General features: G+C 40.8%; 1 protein-coding gene across 1 annotated transcript in view; it reads right to left on the bottom strand.

Annotated features, from left to right (window-relative positions):
- Positions 1 to 9,065: 9,065 nt before the first annotated feature.
- znf385a (zinc finger protein 385A) overlaps positions 9,066 to 24,210 on the bottom strand; it is a 68,916-nt gene continuing 53,771 nt past the window's right edge. Inside the window, 4 exon segments of the mRNA XM_042492015.1 lie at positions 9,066 to 12,501; positions 12,859 to 12,951; positions 13,749 to 13,933; positions 18,675 to 19,034. Of these exon segments, the coding sequence (XP_042347949.1) occupies positions 12,253 to 12,501; positions 12,859 to 12,951; positions 13,749 to 13,933; positions 18,675 to 19,034 (887 nt within the window). The 3' untranslated portion in view covers positions 9,066 to 12,252.

Here is a 24,210-nt window from a genome sequence, read left to right as displayed (position 1 = left end):
GAGGGCTCGTTATGTTAGTTTACATTTCACTCTTACCAGCACAGTAGATGGTGCATAGATGGATGACGCACGCCGACCACAGTTTGTTCATGCGTATTGATGTCAATGGATGTACATCATAGCCTGCGATCCAGTAGGTGATCTCACTGTATAGTCGGCATACATCAAACTTGATGTCGTACCCAAGTTTATTAACATGTCGCACCGTGTAGCTTGTGCTAAACTTATAAGATTGCAAAAATCTCACAGGAGGCTTAAAACTAACTTGTATTTTTTTTCCTAAAGACTAAAAAAAAGATGACAAAGTTAATATTACATAAATATATAGTGATATATTACATATATCACCACTCTATACATTATTTAATATCTTATAGTTTTAGCTCCTGACTGCCCTTCCTCTTTGGTGATGCATGTTTGCATATTTCTCCTATGTCATAAACATTTTTCTTTATGAGGCAATGTAACATGAATTGCTTGCTCCTTTATGTTCTCTAACTTCTCAAACTCTCAGTATCTGCAACCTTGGGTTATACGGAGAGTTTATGTATGTCATCCCTTGAACTTGCGCTGACTTTGTTGAAAATGCTTTTAAAGTTTTTGCTTCCTCATCTTGGTGTCAGCCACAGAGACAACTAATTTATGTTATGAGCATGGGTTTTAAAAAAAAAAAGTATTAAGGATTATTTGACCACCGAATGCACGCCCACTTACTGAACGCTGTTAATTCGGTTGTTTGTCAGAAATCTGCTGTTTGTTTTAAGTTTGTTGCTTGTTTATTTTGTGCAATTTTTTATGCTGCTGTAACTTTTTACCATTGTGTTTTAAGTTTGTTTTTTTTTAAATGTGAAATTCTTTATGTTGTTTTCTTGGCCAGGACTTTACTGAAAAATATATGTTATATAATAGGAATACTCCTGGTAAAAATAGAGGTTTATTAAGGTAAAAATAAAATAAAATAAATACTGTTGCAGTATTTGGACAGATTGTTTTCAGTACTTATACTATGATTGCCAGTCTTAAAAATGCCACTTGGCTTCTATTTTAATTTGCAACACCTTTCTAACAGTCTTACTAAATTACATTCAGGCAGAGTTGTAGCACCAATTTCTGGGCCCCATGCATTGTTAAATTATTCATTATGGCAGTGATTGTTGAGAAATAAAAAAAATACAAAAAAAATTAAACTTTTCATTATAGGCTCTTTCCTTGAGGCCCTGGGTAATCAGTCCCACTTTCCCCCACACTACGACGCCCCTGCATTCAGGTCACACTTTCGTAAAGTCTTTTCTATTAACTTTATTGTAAGTAGTAAGTTTGGAGAGAGCTTGATTTCCTACCATCTGACAAATACTGATAAACACATTAATGTACAGTACATTTCTTCTTTTTCTTTTTTCATGTTCTTACTCAAGGACAAAAATCGGTGTCAGCACACTACGTAAACTTTCATTGGCCCCACACTTTTATTGAAGGGTCTCCATTCACTGCTTTAAAACAGTTAATTAGATTCACTCCAGCCATGGCCTGTGCTGCGTCAGTGCAGGAGAGCAATTTGCCTTGACCGCCTACTCCAGCATGAAGGACTGCAGACCGTTCTCTCACAATTGCAGCTTTTGTCTCGAGCTGCTGCCATGCCAACACAACTGAGCCACCCAGCTCCTGCCAGCTCAGCCCTCTAAGATGCCTTGTGAGAGCAACATATTAGGCCACTGTCACTTTAGAGCCCTTAATAACTAGCATAGTCAGCTCAAGGTTTACCTCCGTGCACCTATTTCAAATGTTGTATGACATGGTTCCACTTGTATCCAGAGATGAGCTGAGTACATGCGGCTGTTTTGTGTTTCCCTTGAGTGGGAGTTTGGTTATTGGATGACTTAATTTCCCTGGAGAGGACAAGATATTAGTCAGAGCACTGGTCCCTTTATTTTATATAATACTCTATCAGGGAAGCATTGATGAATGTCTGTCACAACACGGTGTTGCCTTCAGTCCAAAAAGTAAGAGGACAGAATTAAACAAATTTCAAATTAGGGATTAAGTTGGACAGAATTAAAGAGGTAAGTCAATTAATCAATTGTTTAATTGTCACAGAGATTCAGCACGGTTCAGTTCCAGTAAAATGTGATCTCATCTGCTGCTTTAACTTGTGCACTGTGATTAAGTCCTTTTTTGTATCTCCTTACACTGTTGGCTGCTACTTTATAATTGGATGGTTCTGGTAATCCATGACTTCTGATTGTGGAGACTGTATATAAAGAAAGACGATGCGTCCCCACTTACTCCTGCTATGGTTAAGTGAAGCCAAAGTATTCAGTATATGGCAGCTGCCATCTTGCACTGGTGATGTCATCTGAAGCCAGAGTCTGTGCAGTAGAGATCTCAGCAGTGGAGGAGTTTCCTGTCAAAACACCTGTCCAACCAATCGTGAGCAGCGCCATTAAACGTGAGCACATAGATTGGCTTACACAGCGGTCAATCATGTTGGAAAATGCCCTTTTTTAAAATAGAATTAAATAACTCATTAAAACCAAACTTATTAGAAAAACAAACACTTGAACAACCATCAGGGTGATGACAATTACCTTAAATGATAGAAACCGTCTTTGGGAAAAATTTGTATTTATGTACTTTGAGTTTTGAGTTTGGCCCATGTCCCAGTCACTGACATAGAGGGGGCGGGATTTATGGCCTGTACTGCAGCCAGAGAGCAGGGGGCGATCCTGACTGGTGGGTTGATTTCCATATGACGATAAGTGAATGTCAGTCATACGCCACCACTGTCCAAAGCCAGCCAGAAAAAGCATCACCAAGACTTGCAAGGTAGACAGAAGAGCCTAAATTTAGTCTAAATTTAGCCCAAATCTAGCGGAGCTGACAGAGAAATGGCTGTGCCTTTCCTCTGAAACGATTAGCATACACTGTTTTTTTTAAATTTTTGAGACGATACACTGGTGTAACACCCCAAGTAGCTATGCCAACTTTGATAATGACATCCAACAAGCTTCAGCTGAAAAGAGCAAGTGCTACTGTTGGTCTCAACACAATTTTGTGACTAGTTAAAGAAATCAGATTATAGACTCATTTGCTCCAGCGTGTCTTCTCTCTCTCTCCTCGCCGACTGTCTGCAGAGCTTGGATTAATTATCTCCTCACTGATGCACCTGAACCTGCCAACTCATGTTTGCTGAGACAGACAGGAGAGCACACGCATGGATTAACCTTAGCTGTAACACTGAGATAGATCTGTCTTCGTGCTGATAATGCCCCTGCTCCGTCTCAGTCTGTATCTGATAGGGCATCATGTGTGGGGTGTTGACTATTTGCATTGTGATCACATGTGTCAGCAGTTGAAATGCAGCACAGAGTGTGTAGACGCACTTTTACTCACTGACATCTGTTTGCAAAGAAAATATCTCACAAAATGAATGGCTATCATTTCTTTCCTTTTTTTTCCTAATCCATAAAAGCTTTTAAAACTTTCTATTTAAATGCATGAAGTTTGAAGAGAATACCTCGTCTCTTCCATTCGAAAACTGACCCCTGTGTCATTTTCTGCATTCAGATTAAAGACTTGAATGCTGTGGATGATTAATTCTTCTTCTAGAAAAGGTTTTGATTGTCGATGTCAATGTCTTTTAATATTTAAACACCCACAGTAGAATATTCTGTTCAAGGCTCAAAGGTCCAGTGTGTAGGATTTAAGGGTATATCTGGGCAGAAGTAGAATATAATATAATAAGTATGTTTTGTTTAGTGTGTAATCACCAGAAAAAAAAGGTTGGTTGTGTTTTCATTACCTTAGAATAAGCTGTTTACATCTAAATAAGTCATGTTGCACAGCCATGTTTCTACAATAGCCCAGAGCACACAAATCATACCCTGGCTCCCGACAAGGCCATTCGCATTTTTGCTTCAGCCGTCGTAGTTAGCAAGCACAACAGCATCAGAAAAACATGTAAAACTGCTTTATTCATTGTTTTTTATTGGTTTGAATTACTGGGCATTTGTTTTTGAGAGGAAGAGACATCTGCTCATAATTTGGCTCCAGGTAAAACCCCCCTGACCTTTCACATCCTAAATTATCAGAGAAAATGTGAGCACATATTAGCAGGCGCTGAACTAGTGCCCGTCTCTGATGAGCCAAACAGAATCAGAGAAATAATGATTTTTAATATGAAAGTCCTAATTTCAGTGTTTTACTGTGTTAATCACTGAGTCCATTTTGTTTTGTCCTACTAAAAACTTCCTGAACAGTGAACACAGAAGGGATCCTAACGGGGGGTAGAAGTTTTAGCTGGTAGCGTTCTGCAATCGTCACTGCTAAATGCCACCTGCTTCTTTAATATTCAGACATTTTATAATAAATATTCTTTAAAATTTTAGTGAGACAACCATGTGAACATGTTGTAAACATGAAGAGATTCTCATCTCCTGATTATCAGTCTCTACAGTTTGCTTGGAATTCAACTGTCTCAGATCTTGTATTTCTGAGCTTATTGCCTCCTGAAAGAAACATACAAAACAACATGTAAATTAGATTTGAAATGTGTGCACAGTGAACATTTTTGTCCATTTTGTGTGTTTTTTATCTATTTTTCCCTTGAGGAAACAAATTTAATTTGTCCAAATCCAGTTAGCAAACAACTGTAAAATACTCGTATCTTACCCAGCAGAAAAAGACCTTCTTCTCTCACATCAATAACAAAGATGAATCTCATATATTCCCTTTGTATTTGACGAATGTGACGATGTTAAACTCTGTGAATAGAGAAAGAGGCAGTGGGGAGGATAGAGAGGGAGACCACAGAACATGCCCTCTCCTCTCAGGTGCAGACTTCCATTTAGAGATAAGTGCAGGTACGTATCTCTGCCTCTTCAAGTTCCATTTGAAGATCCCCGCCTGACCATCTTACTGTGTTATTGCCACATCTCGATGCACGGAGCTCTCAAGAAAAGAGCTGCTGTCTAGTGCAAAACTAGGTTTGTGCCATCTAGCTTTGGCATTCAGGAATCGTGACATATAGAAATGAAAAGGAAAAAACAGACGATGAACGAGTAGTGCGAGGGCTCCTTCTGTCTTCTTTTCATCTTATTGTGATAAAACTAGCTACATCTGGCCTGACAAGATGCCATGTTGGGAGAATTAGATTTTCAATATTAGGAACAATAATTTTTTTTTTACATATTTCACAAAACTTCACAAAAAGCAGTGTGGCATTTATCTACTGTAGTTGGATAGTTTATTATGTAAACAGACTATCTAATAAATGTTTTCATAAAATAGCTGCAAATGTAAGTGTTTTATGTCTGAGACACATTCTGTTTTAAATGCAAATCTCTCTCCACATAAATACATTTAGAAAAACATGATTATGCTCACATATTTCCAAACAAGTATGTTAGTAATACCTGAGACTGCTGCACTTCAGATGACTACACACTGTCTGAAGATCTCTCAGTTTTGATGTTTGATTTTTTTTCTCTCTTTAAGCAGCAGCAGAATCCAACGGTTCGTTTAGTTTTACAGTGTCTGATGACCATGACAGCAAAGAAAGTACAGCACAGCGACCATCTGTCCAGTCTGCTCATGGCCTTTTCACTCATTATTTTTCACATGTGATGAAAGAGCTGAAAGCACAGCTTTATATAATGTACCATATATGTTTGGAGGAAAAGGAGCTTATGTATACTGTCAGTAGTGAATAACCTTGAGCATCAGTGATATTATATGATGGGATACAACAGTTGCTCTCGATTTATTTTTTCGTTTCAAGGACGCCTAAAGTGATACACTTTAGGTCACAGACCCCCATTTAATGCGTGTTTGATACAGGGACCTCCATCTGAAAAAGTATATGGTTAAAGGTACAGTTTGTAACTTTCATTAAAAAAAAATACACATTTAACAATCCACAGTAACACATATTAAATTCATATTTGATCAGCGCCGCCTAATTTGACAATTTTACTGCAGTTCAGGGAGTGATTGACATGACTAACCACCATAGTCTGATTCTAGCAAATAAGGCAGTTGTTAGAGGAGCAGGGACATGTTTCTTTTTTTTCCAAAGATAATATGTCTTGCATACTTCTTTCAGAATATAAGTACAGTTACAGTTGAACTTGCATAATTTATGGATGAAATAGTTCAATTAAACTATTCTCCTTTAAAAAAAAAAGAAAAAAGAAAAAAGAAAACTATCTCATGGACCCCTTGGGGTACCCGGACCCCCAGTTGAGAACCACTGTGTTACTATACAACTTAATTGACAGTTTGCACTAAAATACATTTTGCATCCTGAGGCAATTCCCTTCAAAAACTTTCCACACTGGTTAAACACACAGTTGCAGGAATTCATTTAAACCTTTATTTTAAGACTTGGGGAAAATCAGTTGAAGGATGATTTTTATTGATGCCGAGCATGAACAAAGACATTAAAAACAATCAAGCAAACAAATAACAGTTGAAATAGAATTAAAATCGTACAAAACAACAAACAATAGTAATGAATAATAGCTAAAATTTTAAAATACAGGTGAATAAACATGTTATGGTGTAGAAGTATAATTGAAAATGACCCCATATACATTCAATTAAAACAAGATCTGAAATAAGGCATTTAAACAGCCGTAATGTTGGAGGAGTGTCCAAATTTAAACTCTTAAGCAGATTATTAATGTATAAGGTGTACTGTAGAGAACAACATTTCTCCTAATTCAGTTCTGAGTAAGGGATTGTGGAGCAACAAGATATTCTGTGACTGAGTACCAAGATTATGTCAGTTCAGAGTTAACTGATGAAATTTAGGAAGGAATCATCTGTTTAAAACCTTAATAGATGAATAAAAGCCAATGCTGGTCCAGCCTGACAACCAAATGTGGCCAACCGACTTGTTGACGGCAGTGGTGGATGCTGTAAGGATCCCTGGTTATAACCTTCTAGGCTTAATGACACACTTCATAGGTGTACAAAAACGCATCAAACATGACAGCATATCACATTATATACTCTGGATTCAGATCTCAGTTAGCAGCACATTGATTTTGGTTTTGGTTTAGCAACTGGATAGACTTATACATAAAAGAAGTCTTCTGTCTGTTGCATTTAAATGGATTACATCCAAAGCGCTGCAATGTTTGTATACTTTGTATACTGCAGACTGATCAGCTCTTTTCACATCTACTGCATTGTTTCCCAGTCATGGCAGTGGGACCATCTAGTGGCTGAGTTGTGTAATGTTAGGATGCAGAGAAATGCTGGCAAGCTGTCACTCTGTATTTGAATGCTTAAAAAAAATCCCCAGTGGAACAACATGACGGGAAGTCACCAACACGCTCCAGACAGTACAATGCTGCTCTTCATCAGACTGTACAATGCAGCACCAGTCAGCCAACGCTCCTGCGAGCTGCATCTGCTGCTCACAAAGGAGGTTTGGCAATGTCAGATTTCAGCTGAGATGAGAAAGACTCTTTAAGAAGTTAGTATGAGCTCATGTTGCTGCTTGAATGATTATAAACGTATGTTGCATTGTCAAATACTGAAATGAAACACATGCTCTATTGTTCAAACTCATAAAAAATATTTTAAGTTGTAGTAAAGATCCCAAACTTTCCATAAACTCCACACTCAGTATCACTCAGTATTAAGAACTTATATTCTGCCTTAAAGTGTACTTTTCTGATGCCTGTAATATGTAATGTTTTGACATAGAAATGTTTAACAATTAGATTTTAGCACTGAGGTTATTGTTAGTTATAGTTACCACACTGCATTATACTGAGACAAGAAAATTGAAACATCTCTCAGTATAAATAGCCCAGCACAGCGCCACTTTTAAACTATGACCTTAGTAATAAAGATTTACATGTCACCAGAAATTTAACAATAATTCAGATCATATAAAGATACCTGTTATGGCACAACCCTGGCATTTGATTGCATTAGATTGTACAGGTGTAGCGAAGGGTATATGTGCAATTAATATGTGCAGGGCATTTGTGGAATAATCTTGAATAATCTTGTACAGCACTTTAGTGCAGTTATTGTAGGTAGAGCATCTGTGCAGCAACTGTGTATAGGGCACTGTGCAATACTCTTGGGGTGTATGGATTGGGGGGTACTGTGTGTTAATCGTAGTTTGATTGTATATGTGTGTGTGACCATGTCGCCTGTGTTTCTCTTGACCTGGGGTATGGATCTGGGGAGGATCCTGTGTTGATTGTAGTTCGGCTGTATATGTATGTGGCTGTGTAGGCAATGAAGGCTAATCTTATTTTATCTAATCTTAATGTAATTTCATTGTGAATTAGAAAATGGTTCGTGGGCCTCCCAGCAGCCCATCAGAGGCCAGATTTAGCCAATGTGCCAAAAGTTGAGTATCACTGGTGTAAAAGAACTATTTTGTGAATTCACACTTCAGTTATGTTACTGTGGTTAGTTGGGTATCTTTTTTTAAAGATTTTTGGGGGCTTTTATTGCCTTTATTTGACAGGATACTGTGAGTATGAAAGGGGAGAGAGAGAGGGGGCGATGTGCAGCAAAGGGCCGAGGCCGGAATCAAACCCGCGTCCGCTGCAGTGAGGATACAACCTCTGTATATGGGACACCGCTCTATCCACTGAGCCATCATGGCGCCCCTAGTTGGGTATCTTTTGATCAAAGTTGAACAAGTCTTTTCTTTGTTTGGATGGTGAGTTTACTGGGAGGATAATCTTGTGATTCACAGCTGGAGGGCCTGCATTGACAATATTTATCTCTTTTTTGATGTAGTTTTGAAAATAATCTACAAGTCATTCACTAGTCAGTATCCGCTTATGACATAATCTTTGTTTTTCTTTTTTAAGCAGTTAGTTTGAAGTAATCAATGTAACCATTCAAAACAAAGTTACACAGCACTTATCTGTTTTAGGGGGGATTTGAAACACAGTATATAAGGAGGACTATGATTCACTGACAGCAGTGCAGTGCTGGCAGTGATTATGTATTTTTCTTAATGTCATTTGATTTTTTTTTGGTCTTGGATCACACAATGATTGATTCATAAAAACACCAAAGACATTTGCTTCATTTAATGATTTATTGACATTTACTTTTTTTTTCTCACCATGTTTTCTCTTGATACCAATAGTATTTACCATAAAGTTTATTTTTCATTTAAATTACATTTATAATGTTTTACTCACATACACATTTATTGTTTAATTTTCTTATTGCAATAAACAAGGGTAGCCAGAATGAGTCAGGTATTGCTACAATTCGCCATACAAACTCTTTGTCCCCTCTGACAATGAAATTCAAAAATAACTTTATTGGCAAGACAAAATTACACCATAGCCTCTCCATCTCTCCATCTCTCTCTCTTCCCACAGGAGAGGCTGAGGGCAGAATAAGGCTAAGGCTAGTAGCCTAAACACAGCTAACATGAAATACCTGCCCAGAAAATAGGAATCTAACATTTATTTCCCATATGTGAATAATGAGGATGAATTAGTGGAAATGACCACAGTATGAACATTTCTGTGGTGCTGCTACTTGACTGACCTACAAAGGACAATATTGCAGTACTTTGATTAAGCTGGGTCATTGATCAAACCTCTGTTAGAATCCAGGATGATTGATCAATTATCCCAAACCAAACGTGTGCAGATTTCCATCTCCGTGATTGTGTTAGGCCACTCATAGCTCCAGGATGCTTCTGTCTCTGATTGGTGGGAGGTGGGGAGAGCGCGGGTCCCAACACACACTAGAATACATATGGTACACACACCAACAGGAAGGAGAGCACAGGTCCTGGAATAGTATCTCACTCACAAAATGAATTCTGCAAAGAAGGTTTTGCGTTCAGCAACAAAAAAGAGCACAACGGTGGAAGCTGACGCCATGCCAGCTTCGTCTTTAAGTAATGGCATTGATAATGTTCCTCAGGATTTCCACTGAAACACATTTCTCACGCACAGAACAAAAAAATGCAACTCAGTATTTCCAACTAAAAATAAGCCTGTTGAACAATTCTAGCTTTAATCCCTTGATACCTGGCGTTGTACCCTGTTCCCCAAGCAGAGATTACCATAGTAAAAAGGCCCTTTAATATGAAGGGTCGGTCCCTTAACCCAGCTACACCTCCGTCTCTCTCTGTCCCTCTCCAAATCCCTCTCTAAATCCCTTCAAGGGCTCCTCATGGAAGAACAGAAAAGTCTGTCAGCTGGCGTGCTCTCACTTAACACATGACTCCAGACAACATGTCACAACATGTCACAATGATAACAAGTCACTCTGATAAAAATTGCTCATTGCATTGCAATATTCAGACAAAGGTAAGACATTAGAGCTCATTGCTTCTCAATGAAAGGGCACAGTGTACATCTCGTTCAGAAAAGGGTGATCAAGCTGTCGAGCAGGATAGGTCTGCTGCTGCTTAGCTTAGCTTTTGTGGCTCCCCGCTGAGTCAACTGTCCTTCTGTCTGAGGCAACACTTATATAATCCACCAACCAATAATTACACTTTATCTCTTCATGGATGCAACTTTTCCTACCTACAAAAATATTTTTTATTGTGTTTTGCTCTTTTTTTTATGTGTGATACAAATGCAGACCAACAGTCCAAACCAAAGAAAACAAAGTGCTCACCAGTCTTTGTAAAAAGAAAACAAATCATGGTGCATTTCATGGCTTTCAGTTGTAAGACGGGAAGTTATCGGCCTTGAGCTGGACGTCTGGGCTCCTCCTCTGCCCCGGGAGGCCTCGCTCGTGGGCTCCTGGCTTGGTTGTCACTCCAGCTCAAGATCATTTTCTCCACAAATGTATTTGGCTTTCATCTTTCTCTCTTTAATGTGTTCCCTCGGAGCATTATGGTTGCCAGTGTCGACGTGCCCTCGGCTATAGACTTGTATGAACCTTTGGAGATGGGGGAGGTGAGGAGGAGGGTAGGGTAACAATGGAAGAGTTCGACCCGATGATGCAAACGCCTGACCCTGCAGGAGCTTATTGTGAGGCTGCATGCAGAAACAACTAATACATCAGTGCACAGGGTTGCACCTAAGTCATACCTCCCCACCTACACAGTGAATCAGCCGGTGAATAAAGTACCGGGAGATGTGAGGATGTCGATAACTTTCTTTGTAATAGCTTAATACGAACGGAAGTCTCACAAAGTACATATGAACTGTGCTCTCTCCAGTGCAGTATTTGTCATTACTGTCAGATTATTGCCATCAAACACAAGCTAAAGAGGGGCCATGGATCAACTCAAGCAGTACAGTATGTACCAATGTGTGCCTTCTGCTGTTTCTCCTATCCTCTCTTCCCTTTAGTGAGGCCCTTCTCTGACTGATATGGAGGCTGGCAGATGTGTCCTGTAGCGTTTTTTTGACAGTGCAGTCTATTTTAAAACACAGATTCGTTTGGGCCTGTGTGTGTCTGCATGCTGCCTCGGGTCAATCTATCCAGTGACCCGTGCCAGCCCTCCTCTCACCTCACCTTCTCAGGAAATGACAGGGGAGTGCAATCCCCCACAGTCACTTTTCTGCTCTCTTAACCCCCCTCCCCAACCCAACCCATCAGACATGTTCAGATGCGGCTACCACCTGCCTGTCAGCCCAAGTCATGTTGTATCTAGCGAGGACCTAGTGTCACAAACTGAAGAGTTGCTGGCCTCCGGCGCAGAAGGGGACATGTACAGTACCGTGGAGGCCGCCGCAGCTACATGTGGCGCATACAGCAAAGACCGATTGAAGCAGCTACCCTACTGACATAACATTATTGTCTTGGTTTTTGAGGTGCATAGGATGAGAAGAACACGCTGAGCCATGATGACAGGAGGAAACCCAGCCTGGCCCAGAATAATTACGTAACACTACATGTGGTTTAATGTTTCTAGAAAGATGTGCATGTGTTTCTTCTGTGGCTATCGAGGAGGCCATGTAGGGGCCACAGTGCAAGGGAGAGAGGCCAGGGGAGGTGAGAGATGTACAAGGGAGTTCAATGCATAATGAAAATCTCTCCTCTGCTCATTTCATCTGTGGAGCACTCAGAAGTCTTTGAAATGGAAGGAGAGTTTCAGGTAAAGGGAGGAAAGACTTATACTTCTACTCCGTTCTGCGGCGCCTTTTCCTCGGGTTGCTCTCAGTTCAATATTTAAATGTTTGGATTTTTTTCCTCCCTATTAATTGCTGTTTGTTGATCATGTTTGTTTCTTCACAGTGTGCTTTTTGAGTGGCTGTTCCTGACTGGCCGAAGTCAGAGGGTGATGTGTCAGTAAGGGGAGAAGAGAATTGGCCCGTGGGTGGTGCGGATGGGCCCGGGCGCGGGTCTCAGGATGGCGTGGCTGAGAGGTGGGCCTTGCAATAGGTGATGGTGCGGGTGGGGCGCAGGAGCCGCTGCGCGGAGAGCCAGTGGGTTCGTGGAAGCTGCAGCGGCCATTGCTGCAGCAACAGCCAAGGGGTTGGGCAAGAGCCCTGCACCCAAAGCTTTGGTGAGATCCTTGGAGAAGGTCAAAGAAGACTGCAAGCACAAGAAGACACAAGACGAGAGAGAGTGACAGAGAGGAGGGGGATAAAATGATTAGTTCCACAAGGTCAACACATGGAAAGGAAACAGATATAGACCTTCGTCTCCAGACTCTTTTGATCCAACATTATGCTGAGGTTTCAAGCCAATTGAGTTAATACTTTCAGGAGAAGGACACTGCCAAACCCAGAACAACGGGCTGGCTATTGCAGGGATCAAATAAACACGCTCTAACTACTCCGAGGCTTTGCAGACCTCATGTTCTCCATTATCACTGTCTATCTGATCTGCGGATCTCAGGTTTGCTGACCGTGTCACTGGAGGAGTCAGAATTCAACAGTGAAAGGTTACCGTAAGATCAGCTCCCCTGTGCTTCTTGTGTCGGCTGAGGAGGGGGTTAGGCTTGCCCGCCATGCCATCGCGGTGCCTTCGACTTGATATGTGCTGTGAGGAAGGAACACAGGTTATTGTCATGTAACATAAGTAAAAATATTTTCCATTTTTTTTATTAGACTGGAACTGATTATATCTTGAGACCCATTTTTGAGACTGGGTTTTACAATGTGCTCTGATGAAAAGAGAATGTGTTCCATAATTCAATGATTATGGAAATTACAAATGCTCTCACTAAATACTTGTTGCATGAAAAAGTAATCTTAAGGCTTCCAAAAGAGCCCACTGAATGTAAAGTGTTTTGCAGATATCAGATCCTGATGTTCCACAATACTGTTGGATATAAATACATACACACATAGGTGTAGATCTCAGGGGGAACACAGGAGACACGCCCCCTCAATATTTAAAACGTGCATTTGACAGTCCTAGGATTTTATGAGCTGCTTTGGGATTGCTGTCGCCTGATATGCCTGGTTACATCTCAGCTTTTCTAGAAATGCATTTTGGGAGGGTTTTCTTTTTCTTTTTTTTGCAATGAAACTGTAGATGCAAGATAAAAATTGCAAAATAGTTGTGAGGCTGAGCCTTTTATTAAGAGCATATGGTATTTCCCACAGACTGATCGACTATGTCGATCATCTACAATGCAATGAGCTTTGGGGTGATTGGGCAAAATTGCAAAGTTACCTAGAATTTACAGAGATTGGCTGAATTGGCATTAATTGTTGCAATTGCAACATCTTGGATGGACTTGTTTGTCCACTGCTCCTCTAATAAGTAGCAGTGGACATTTACACCATTAATTTATGCAAAAATACATGTGTTTAAACTTTTCTCCCTCCTACCTGTTTGAGTTGCAGTTCAGAGTTGACCCGCACATTGCAGATCTCACAGTGGAAGGTTCGTTCCTGAGTGTTGGGGTCCACTGGCCCCCCTCCCTGCTCTCCAATGGGCTTGGGGCCCAGGCGAGGATATGCCTTGATGGGGCCCAGCCCGCTCCGTGCCTCCAGGATAGTTTTGTGTTTGGTACCTGCAGGCGGACACACACAGGCAAAAATGTGGGTCAGCAATTCCATTATCCAAGATGAAATTACATTTTTAGAATTGAATAGCACAGAATCAAATAATACAGAGTAGATTCATAACTATTTGTAACATATGAGTCATGCTGTTACCGCATGTCTGAAATAAACTTAGTCAGGACAGCATTTGTCTGTAACTAACAACAGTGATGGAGAAACAGTGACAGTGACAAATATCATGGCATGAAAGAAAATAAATATATCACTGGCTTGCTTCTCCAATAATTAATCAAATATGCACAACATACAAGGCATGTGGCTGTTGCAGTGGTACGTTTTTACCACAAGAGGGCTGCAGTCAGACAGCTGTGCAGCTGCAACGATGAACTCAAAGCCCTATGATGTTAATATTACAGTAACTGGTTGATGTTTGATTCAGTGCAGTGGGTAAGATAAGATTATACAGTGTGCACTGCAGTCAGTTATATCACCACATGTGCCAACATCAATGACAGCGCTGGACTGCTGAACCTTTGCTGTCAAGACCAATCATTTGAACTGTAAATGTCAAAAGTTGAAAATTTAAGGCTGTGCTATTATGAGAAGCAGGTTTAACTGGTCTCAGCGTGAATTTCCAGTCAGTCATTTTCTGTGCTGATCATGACATCTGTTCTTTTTACTATTTTGCTAAATATTTATGCGATGAACCAGCACTATTTAAACAACTTGTATAAAAGCTACAGCTCTTTTTTGTCTTGCTGGGAACAAATAGGTAAATATATCTAGATTCTGAACAACTGACAACCATTACTTCTGTCGAGCAATCGAAATGGGACCTTGTTTTATTACAGATGGGTGTGTTACGCCTGACACAAAACAATTACATCAAATACAACAGATGTCTTTCTTGGCAAGAAGACATAGTTACATGAGAACTCAGACTTCTTAATGTTTTGATTCCCCAAAGTCCACCAGACACCCTGCTATTAATCCACCCCATGATTCCTGCCAGCAAAAAAACTAACCAAATATGCAGCAATTAAAAAATGTTTTGTCAGATAGTGTCAATAAAAGATGTCCATCTACTACAAAAGGAATTTACAAGCGACTCTAAACTGTTGTGATACAAGTTTTATACATTTACATGAAATATTTCTACATGCAGTGTTAACTCAATTTGAACAAATCCGACTCCAGGGGGCTGAATTTGCAAAGGAGATGCCATTCAGAGAGGTGCTCTTGCACATTATTCTCCCTTTTAAGTGGTCTGCAAAGCCACACATCAAAGATTGTGCCAGAATACTTTCTCATTAAATAATCACATATTTTGTTCTTGGCTGAAAAATTTAGTCATGGTCACCCCTCATTGACACCTTTTCCTATCAGCTCCAACGTAAAGCATCACACTGTCTTTGGCTCTGACTTTGAGTCCCTCTCTGAAATCCCTTTGAACAGAGTTAAGGTTACAGAAGAGAGAGGAATTGTCGGGGAGGGGAACATGGAGGCTGTGGGCTCCACTGGGGAGGGAAGGGGCTGGAATGACGGATTTTGCTCGTGGCCAGAAATGTGCTCTCGGGTTGTCTGTTTTGCCTTTGTTCTATTTCTGTCTGACAATGGATGGCCCAGTGGATTTTTTGTCTTTGTACGGTTGACTCATAGCGTAAACCAACACACAAGCAGACAAGACACATTTGAAAAAACAAAAATAGGCAATGTGTTGACAGGAAACTGTTGAAATAACATTACATACACATCATTCTTTTTCTTGTTTAGTTTTTTTTCTGCTGTTCATTCTGTGCCACGCACGCTCCTCAAGTGCCTGCATGACATATGCTTTTATTTTTGAGCCCTGCTAACATGCACAGTTTTGATTTTGAGAATGAGTGAGGGTGATTGTTTCCAGATTGCTTTCCTCGTAGAGTTTCAACTCTTTGTCATTCAGGGGTTGAACTTTGCTGCCAACTAGCTGACAGCAGGATGTGGCCCGGGGTCATGTTTAGAAGCTGTTATACACTGTGTGTGAAATCTTTTTATACTTAAATGGGTGTGTACATCGTAAACATGCTAGCAGGAAGATGTGTCTCAAATTTATTGTTAGGTAGTGGTTTGACTGATAACACAATTAATCAGTGCACGATAAAGCATGAATTCCAAAAGCCTTCCAGAGGTTAATCTAACAATAATGGCGGCAGAGGTTGCATTTGTATTGATTAATACTTTATCTAACCTTAAGAGGTATTTGTTGGCTGCTTTCATGTCTGGCTGAGCTGGCTGCACTGAGCATTACTCAAGGCAAATGGGATACAGTTACACTCATGCGGGCCCTCATTGTCTGTTGCGTTTCTGTAGTTTTTCTTTATGTGTAGCGGAGTGTATAAATAATACAGAGTGGAGGTCAGCAGACACAAATTGTCGTCACAAGGTCACAGGGAGAGCTCAGTTGGTAGGCCATGAAGGATTAAAGCAGGCAGCGGGGACCTCAGGGGTATTTGGAGCCCTGAGAAAGTGTCGTCATGTGTGAACGCTGTCTGACAGTCTGTTAAAGCTGGTATTGTGGTGAGCTCACCCACATAACATATTTTTCTCTTATTCCCTCATGCAGTGGTTACCCGCATTTACCATCTTCCTCTAAAACTTTTTCAACAGGAAGGCCTCAGGCTATGTGGAACACATTTTATGCTGCGTGCTGCAAATGACAAGACAAATCATGAATTTTTGAGTGGTTGAGTTCTTTTAAATTATCATGTTTTTGCATGGGTGAAGAAAGTGGGGTGTGTTGGTAGAGTGCTGCATAAGAGAGCAGGCAGGCACACACACACACACACACACACACACACACACACACACACACAGGTGAGACATCTTGAAACCAGGAGACCGGTGCTCAGTTACATAGGTCAAGCCCGTCAGTGTCAAACAGATCAGTTATCTGCTGATCACTGTTCTTCTCAGTACCCTCTGCTGGAGCGAAGTCAAGTCATTAACTCATATGGCAGCGCTTACAGTAATGCCGGTCAAGTAATAGACTATGTTTGTGCAACTTTGAGTCGTGTTATTTGTTTTATTTCATATAACCAAATGGTTTGAAGGAGCAGTGTGAAAGATTAATGGCGTCTAGCAGTGAGGATTGGAGATTGCAACCTGCTGAAACTTCTCCCGCATTGTGCCGAGTGTGAACTCCCGGTAAAGATTATTTTAGTGTTCATTGTTGTATTTTTCTGGCGCTTTTTTGCTTGTCACCGAGTGGCTGCTCACTATGGTGGCTTGTCTAGAGCCAGTGTTTGGTCCATTCTCGGGCTACTGTAGAGCAACATGGCGATCTCTGTAGACAAGGATCCACTCCCAAAGTAAATATAGACAGATATTTATAAGCTAACGAAAACACAAAGATTCTTATTTTGAGGTAATCATACACTAAACTAACCGTACTTATTATTTTATATTCCATTTCCAAAGATATTCCATTATCCTACACAATGGACCTTTAACACACATTTTTCAAACTTCGCACAGATCATGAAAACAACTTATACTGCTGTAGACATCTGGTATTGCAATTGCAGCAATTATTACTTTAGGAGTGTAAAATGTAAAAATAATACTATGTATATATATATGTATAGAGAGAGATAGAGACTGAGAGAGAGAGATAAGATGTATATGAAATACTGACTTATAATATAAATTAATATAAAATTATAAATTATTTAGTCTAAAATTAAAATATAATTTCAAAATAGTATGATATCAAGTATTATTATTTTTAATATTATTATTAGAACTAGTTATGTTACAAAATATTTGGTTATAATAAGTAATATTCTTTATAAAGTAAAGATCTTATTCTCAAAAACAGAAATATCCAACTTCTTTTCAAAGCAGTGCTATTAAATATTCAAAGTTGTGATCTAAAACAGGATTCTTCGCTGAAATTGTGTCTTAAATTTACCAGGTTTTTGGTTTTCTTTGAGCTGCCCTCTTGTGTTTACATTATGTAGATGTGTGTTACAATAACAGTTATTGCATATTTTTAAGAGTATTTTATCTTTTAGAGGTATACTGCTCAGGTTTATGTAGTGTATCTTATAGACTCATACAAATGAAGGCCCAATCCCTCACAGTCAAGTGTGTGATTGTGTATTTATCTGCAGAGACCCTGGCCTCTGCCTGTATTTTCTTTCTGTTTTGAAAAATAATTGTGACATTCCTGGGCACAGCTCACAGGTGAGATCACAGTTTTATAGAGTAATTGCGATCAGGTGCCAGACTGGAGGAGGCTAAGAAAAGTCAGAGACACAGTGTTAAAAAAAATCCAGTATAGCGAGGTGATACGCCAAGCAGACAAAGCTGGGGTTGGCTTTCACTTTCCCTTTTTCCTGGCAATATTGTTAACAAATAGTAGCCAACAATTCCTGCATTATATACCTTTAAATTGTATTATAGAAAGTCAGAATATTTAGAAGTTGCTACATCGGTCTTTTATGGTGAAATTCCTCTGTGACAGGATGTTACAAATTTGTTTCCAGCAACAAAAACAGCAGTGTGGGTTGAGTAAACAGGGAAAAGGCCAACCATACTGTAGCTGAGAAGATGAGGGAGGGAGTTCCACCTTCAGATACACATATTTCATCACCTGAAGATCCAAGAACGTCACACTTAATCCCACATGATATGATTGCCAGTGAATTTCTGGAAAGTGCAGAAGCAGTAGAGCAACTTCAGAGTTTCAGAGCTCACAGATTAACCCACCTTTGTTGTGGGCCTCCAGCTGTGACAAGGAATTGACAGCCACCTTGCACAGTGAGCAGTACAGCAGCTTCTTGGCCTTGTCCTCCTCTGTCTCTGGATTGGATGGGCTGGTAGAAGCTGTCGCGCCAGCAGCTCCTGAAACCGGGGGTCCAGATCCAGGCTGCGGCACTGGCAGCGCCACCTCAGAGCAGCCTGGATCGGATTTTTTTTATGGCCTCAGAGAAGGTGTGGGGGTCGGCAGGAGGGGGCACACCGAGGGCACGGGTGAGTCCATTGGTGGGGTGGGCGGGGTGGTAGGAGGGAGAAGGGGCCCTGGGGCCAGCAGGGGCCCGTTTAACTGGGACAGAGGCTGTGTTTCATCTGTAAAAACAAACAGAAACAAAAAAAGAAACTGAATAAATGTCAATAGCTGTGGTTTGAAAAATCAAATAACTGATTTTGTGATCCAAAAATGTATTCAAGTCAAACAGTAAAGTGTTTTACTATTGATTTTATTGTCTTTAAACTCAGCACTGAAGCAAAGTACCCCAGACATAAACTCTCCATGTCAAACCACATCATGAACCACTCCCAGTTGAATGTGGACTGCACGGTCTGCTGCGGAGATCAGACAAACCAACATAAAGCGCTTGCAGACGGAAGTGCTTTTAATTCCTACTGTATAGGCCATTATTGGTCACATAGTTCCTTTTAATTTAAATTACATACTGCATAAAATGGATCAGAGGAGGAAAACGTATGTCCCACGCATGTAAAGACACGGGCACTATTTTATATGTTTCTGGGCTTTTTGATGTCCCAGAGCCAGCCTTTCACTGATGTGGTCTCATCTTATTGAAATGCTTCCAAAGGGAGAAACAGGAAACAGATACCCCAGCCTGTGCATGTTTTGACTCTTTCCAACACACCTGTTGTTTTTGGCTGAGCAAAATGGCACTTCAATATCATTAAGTGAACTCTCCTCTCGCTCTTGGCTCATTTTTCTCTCTGCTTGCTCTCTGTAGTTTTAATTTCTCAGTCTTTTATGTGTCTAATTGCATGACTTTTCCTTTTTTTCCATCACATAAGATGTTTATACATACATCGCCAGACACATGTTTCTGGTCAGCCACTCCCATACGCAATGCCTTCGGTATTCGCTAAGCAATGGGTGTTGGCTGAAAAAAGACCCCCTAAATTTGGGTGGGGTATTCAGAACTCCCCCCATCAGCAGGGACCAGCAGGCCCTTCTCCAAACTCCACAGGATGTAGCGCCGAGGGCAGGCTACGGAAAAGCCCCACTGGATTATGGTATTAAAGGGATAACATGGAGCATTTCTGGGAAGAAAACAAATATTGACTTTAACTGCTCAATTTCCTTTTAAGGATTCCCACATGCTTTGTCATTCTGTCACATGGCAGAGTCCATAGGGGTCGTGATATATATATGTATCTGATCCAGCCTGTGAGTCTTTTGTGACTATAAGCTCATATGTGTGATGTGTAATTGCTCCGGCCAGTCCATTGCATCATCTCTGATGAAGATGCCATTGTAAATGCTTTCCATTCCACTGCTATCCAAGATCAAAACTCCCTCTTTCCATATTGGAAGTTTCCAGCTATGAAGCTGCTGACTGCACGGCGTTTGTCAAACAGATGTTAAAAAGGAAAAAAAAAAATTTTTTTTTACTCTGACTATATGCCATTGAGGAGTCCATAAAGCCTGCCTGGATCAAAGTGTAGTGTGAGGGTAAGTGCTCTTTGGAGAGGTTTGTGACTCATAATATGTTCTCTTTGCCACATCACTGACTGAGCTGGTTAGGTTGATTGAGGAGCTTGTACCTACAAGTGCAGGAAGGCAGAATGATAGAGAAGAAAAATAGTTTTCTCCAGTATTGTTGTTGAATTTTGCCCACACGCAGGCACATAAACATGCACATGAGTTCATTACAATGCAGAGAATCAAACCCAGAGTCCACAGCCTCCATAACATGTGGTTTGAATTAAAATCAAGTCAGGAGGGAAAGAGGTGGTTGGCCAAATAGTAATGAGGGATTTCATGATCCATGATGGCCTGGAGGTCTGCCTTACCAAACACATCTAGTCACTGCTTCACCATAGTGAATGTCTCCTACACTCATCCCTCTTAGAACAAGTTCAGCTCGAGGCTAAACCCCCTCGGGGCCTCTGTAGCCACAGTAATTCACTGTCTGTCTCAGCAAACCAAAATTATGAATCTCCCTCTGAGCTGCAAAGTCTTTCGTTTTATCATATTTACTGACTAAAATGAAAAGCATGAAAGATTCATTCTAGATTTGCGATTCTCTGCGAGTAGCAGAGACAAACCGCTCTATTTTTCTTGCTCGCAGAGTCCCACTGATGGACTTGAATCTCCAGAAACTGAGGATATGCTGTAAGCCTAATTAAACATTGATAAGGCAGTTAACTGACCTTATTCCCTGCTTGCTGGCCTCATAGCCAAACACAAGACGGCATTATTCACTGGGAGAGGTCAGCAGAGGGAGATAACTCAGTCCAGATGCTTTACACTATCGCCTGGTGTGTCTGCATTGCCATAATCCACCTCAGGAAATTAAAGCTATGTATAGTATGCAGTCTGTGGGGAACGGTTTTGTTGATAAAGCTGTGGGATTTAATACTGACTAATTTAAATTCATGCCAGAGCCACTTCCATTGTTTGATGCAGGAGTCAAAGTTTATTCTGATTGAATGTGAAATTTTCTGTAGCCTGCAATAGCTTCTTGGAAACAAAAAGAAAATATCTGATTGCAAAATTAGGGTGGACGGCAGTGTTTAAGAGTGTCTATGCAAGCAAATGTTCCTTATTGTACAAAGAATGTAAGTGATCCCATAAGGATCGGCAACCACACCACGTGTAGGTGGAACATTATGCAGTGATGGACATGCTTTTTTATATACCCTATGCTGAATGAAAGTGGTGCAATTAAAACCAAGGTAAAAAGATTACAGAGGCCTGCATTATCATGAGACCTGTGAGTAACAATTCCTTCAAAAAAGCAGGAGGTTTAAAAGAAAAGTGTGTACGTTTAGGGCGATTTAGTGGCATCTAGTGGTCAGGATTGCAGATTACAACCAGTTACATAACGATCCATCGACCTCATCCATACATCGATTAAATGAGCATCGATCCATATCATCCTCTTTCAGTCGTGCCCTTATTTTAAAAGTCTGTGTCACTGTCTCACAGCGTGAGGCAGATGATGGCGAGCAGCTGAGAGAAAGACGAGGATAACGCTGTTTACTCTGGAATAAATCATCAGTGTGGAAATTTTTTGTTTTCGGAGAAACTGCGAGTAACAGACAGAGCACGTCATATGTAAACAAAAGCCATACTGAGGAAACACGACATAGCTGGCCACCAGTGGCTGCCACTGCACTGACTTCTTGCTAACATTATTAAGCTGCTCTGTTTCAGCAATGTTGACTGAAAAAAACATGCATGTAAGACTGAAACTCATCCATGCTGTTCTGTTGGTAGATGTAGAGACTTAAACCAGCGGCGAGTAAAACAAAACATAAATAATAGTAAACTGAGTATGAGTAGGGTGTGGAATCATTCACATAGGTCTAGCCCTCTCAAAAACAATCAAAAGTGATGATAAAAAATCTGTTTTTGAACACGAATGGCCCTATCTAGAACCAGTGTTTCAGTTGCCCGTTCTGGGCTACTGTAGAAACATGGTGGTGCAAAATGGTGATCTGAGTAGACACGGTCGGGACCCGCTCTGTATGTAAATATAAATGGCAGATTCTAACAAAAACACAACAATTCTTATTTACAGGTGATAATTCACAAAAAAACAACCAAAAAAAACTGATATGAAATTTCTGCCAATATATCCCCCCAAATCCCACACACTGGATCTTTAACACTGGCATATTGAGTGCATGGCTACAATAGTTCATGTAGGTGTGTTTTTGTGTGTGTGAGAGAGAGAGCGCCCAAATGCCCATTTTTAATGATTAACGAGCTAAGAAACCCAATGCTGGCCCTGCGAGAGCCAAAGCCTCATTTATAATGCAGTTGGGTGCTTTTTTCCCAGTCTGGCCTGCATCCGAACTCTGAGTCACACACACACACACACACACATTCACAGACCTCCAATTATGTGTGTTAGATACTTATGTTGATTATTTCAGGTTGATTTAATCGAATGGCTCACTTCAAAGAAAAAAACAACAAGTGAATTCCCTGAAAATTCCAAGACTAACAAGAAATACAGACAGAGCATGAAAAGTATATCAGCTCCATGTAACTCAATGCCACAGTCGCCTCATAGCCATGCAACCCTAGCCCTCACATGAAAGTCATCTGTTTAATTGACCTTGGGTGTGTGTGCACACGCAAGTGTTTGTGTGGACTAAAGAGTGCCATAATACAAGGGTGGTTTTAACAGGGCCCTTCATTAGAGTGGGAGTGTCAGACAGAAGAGGGATAAAGAGGAAGGGAAGGAGGGAGGGAAAAGCAGAGCTTCTCTCCAAGTAAACAGCTGTCTCTCCATCACCCGCAGGCTCAGCCAAACCCTCAGCTCACCACGCCAAATCCCCCAAAGCCAAGGGCCTCCTCTTTGGGGGCAACTCTGACCACAAACCCTTTGAGGGCTATAAATCTCATGGCCTGTTCCCATAGCCATAAGGTTAAGGAAGCTACAGCACTGCCAATACTGACCTTTCACTATTTCAGCCTTCAGCAAGGTCTCAACGTGTCCAGTTTATGGCCATCACTGTTGACTGCATTTGATATGTTAATGAGAAGTGATGCAGTATAAAAGAGAAGGTCATCACCACCAATGCTAGACTGAACTTCCTCTGTATCATATCTGAATGTTTCCAAAGAATGTCATAGTTCGTAAAATCTTGAATCAACAAACAGACCATTCACAGGAAAAATCACTTAACATTGACAACAAACGCTGCTCTGTTTTGCAAAAGATTTGCATTGTGGGAAATCTTCTCCTCGTCCTTCCATCTGCGCGCTTACATGTGCCTGACCACATTGTTTGTGCATATGTGTGTGCACGCATTGTGTGTACAGCCTGTTTGTTTTTGTCGGTTTCAGAGTAACTGCCCCAGTTTGACCTGTGGGCCAAACCGCAGTGACCGTCCTCTAGACGCTGCTTTCCCAGTTGAAGCCACGCACAGCTGTTTGAGATCTGTCCCCCCACATGGAGCAGGGGGACAGTATCACACTGAGGATGCACATACTCTACACACACAGTCAAACACAACTTGTGAGCGTGCAGGCAGACCAGGAAGAGACGAGGTTCTAGGGTCACGAGAAAGAGGCTTGGATGGAAAAAGGCATTCTTTCACATGTTGCTACTTTCAGATCTCGGTCATGGCAGGCTTGTTTTGGCTCCTCATTCTTTTGGAGTCCGCCCCGGGAAGTCTCACTAATGGCGACAGGCCTGGAGCTGATCTCACATCCCTCATGAGGGAAGGAGAGTGAAAAGGACTGGCCCTCTTACTACTGATTTGTATGCACACAAAAAGAGTGAAAGGCAGTGAAATACTA

Source organism: Plectropomus leopardus, chromosome 8, assembly GCF_008729295.1.
Source record: "Plectropomus leopardus isolate mb chromosome 8, YSFRI_Pleo_2.0, whole genome shotgun sequence".
Taxonomy (NCBI): Eukaryota; Metazoa; Chordata; class Actinopteri; order Perciformes; family Serranidae; genus Plectropomus; species Plectropomus leopardus.
The sequence above is the reverse complement of the archived record's forward strand: the minus strand, read 5'-3'. Positions and strand labels throughout refer to the sequence as shown.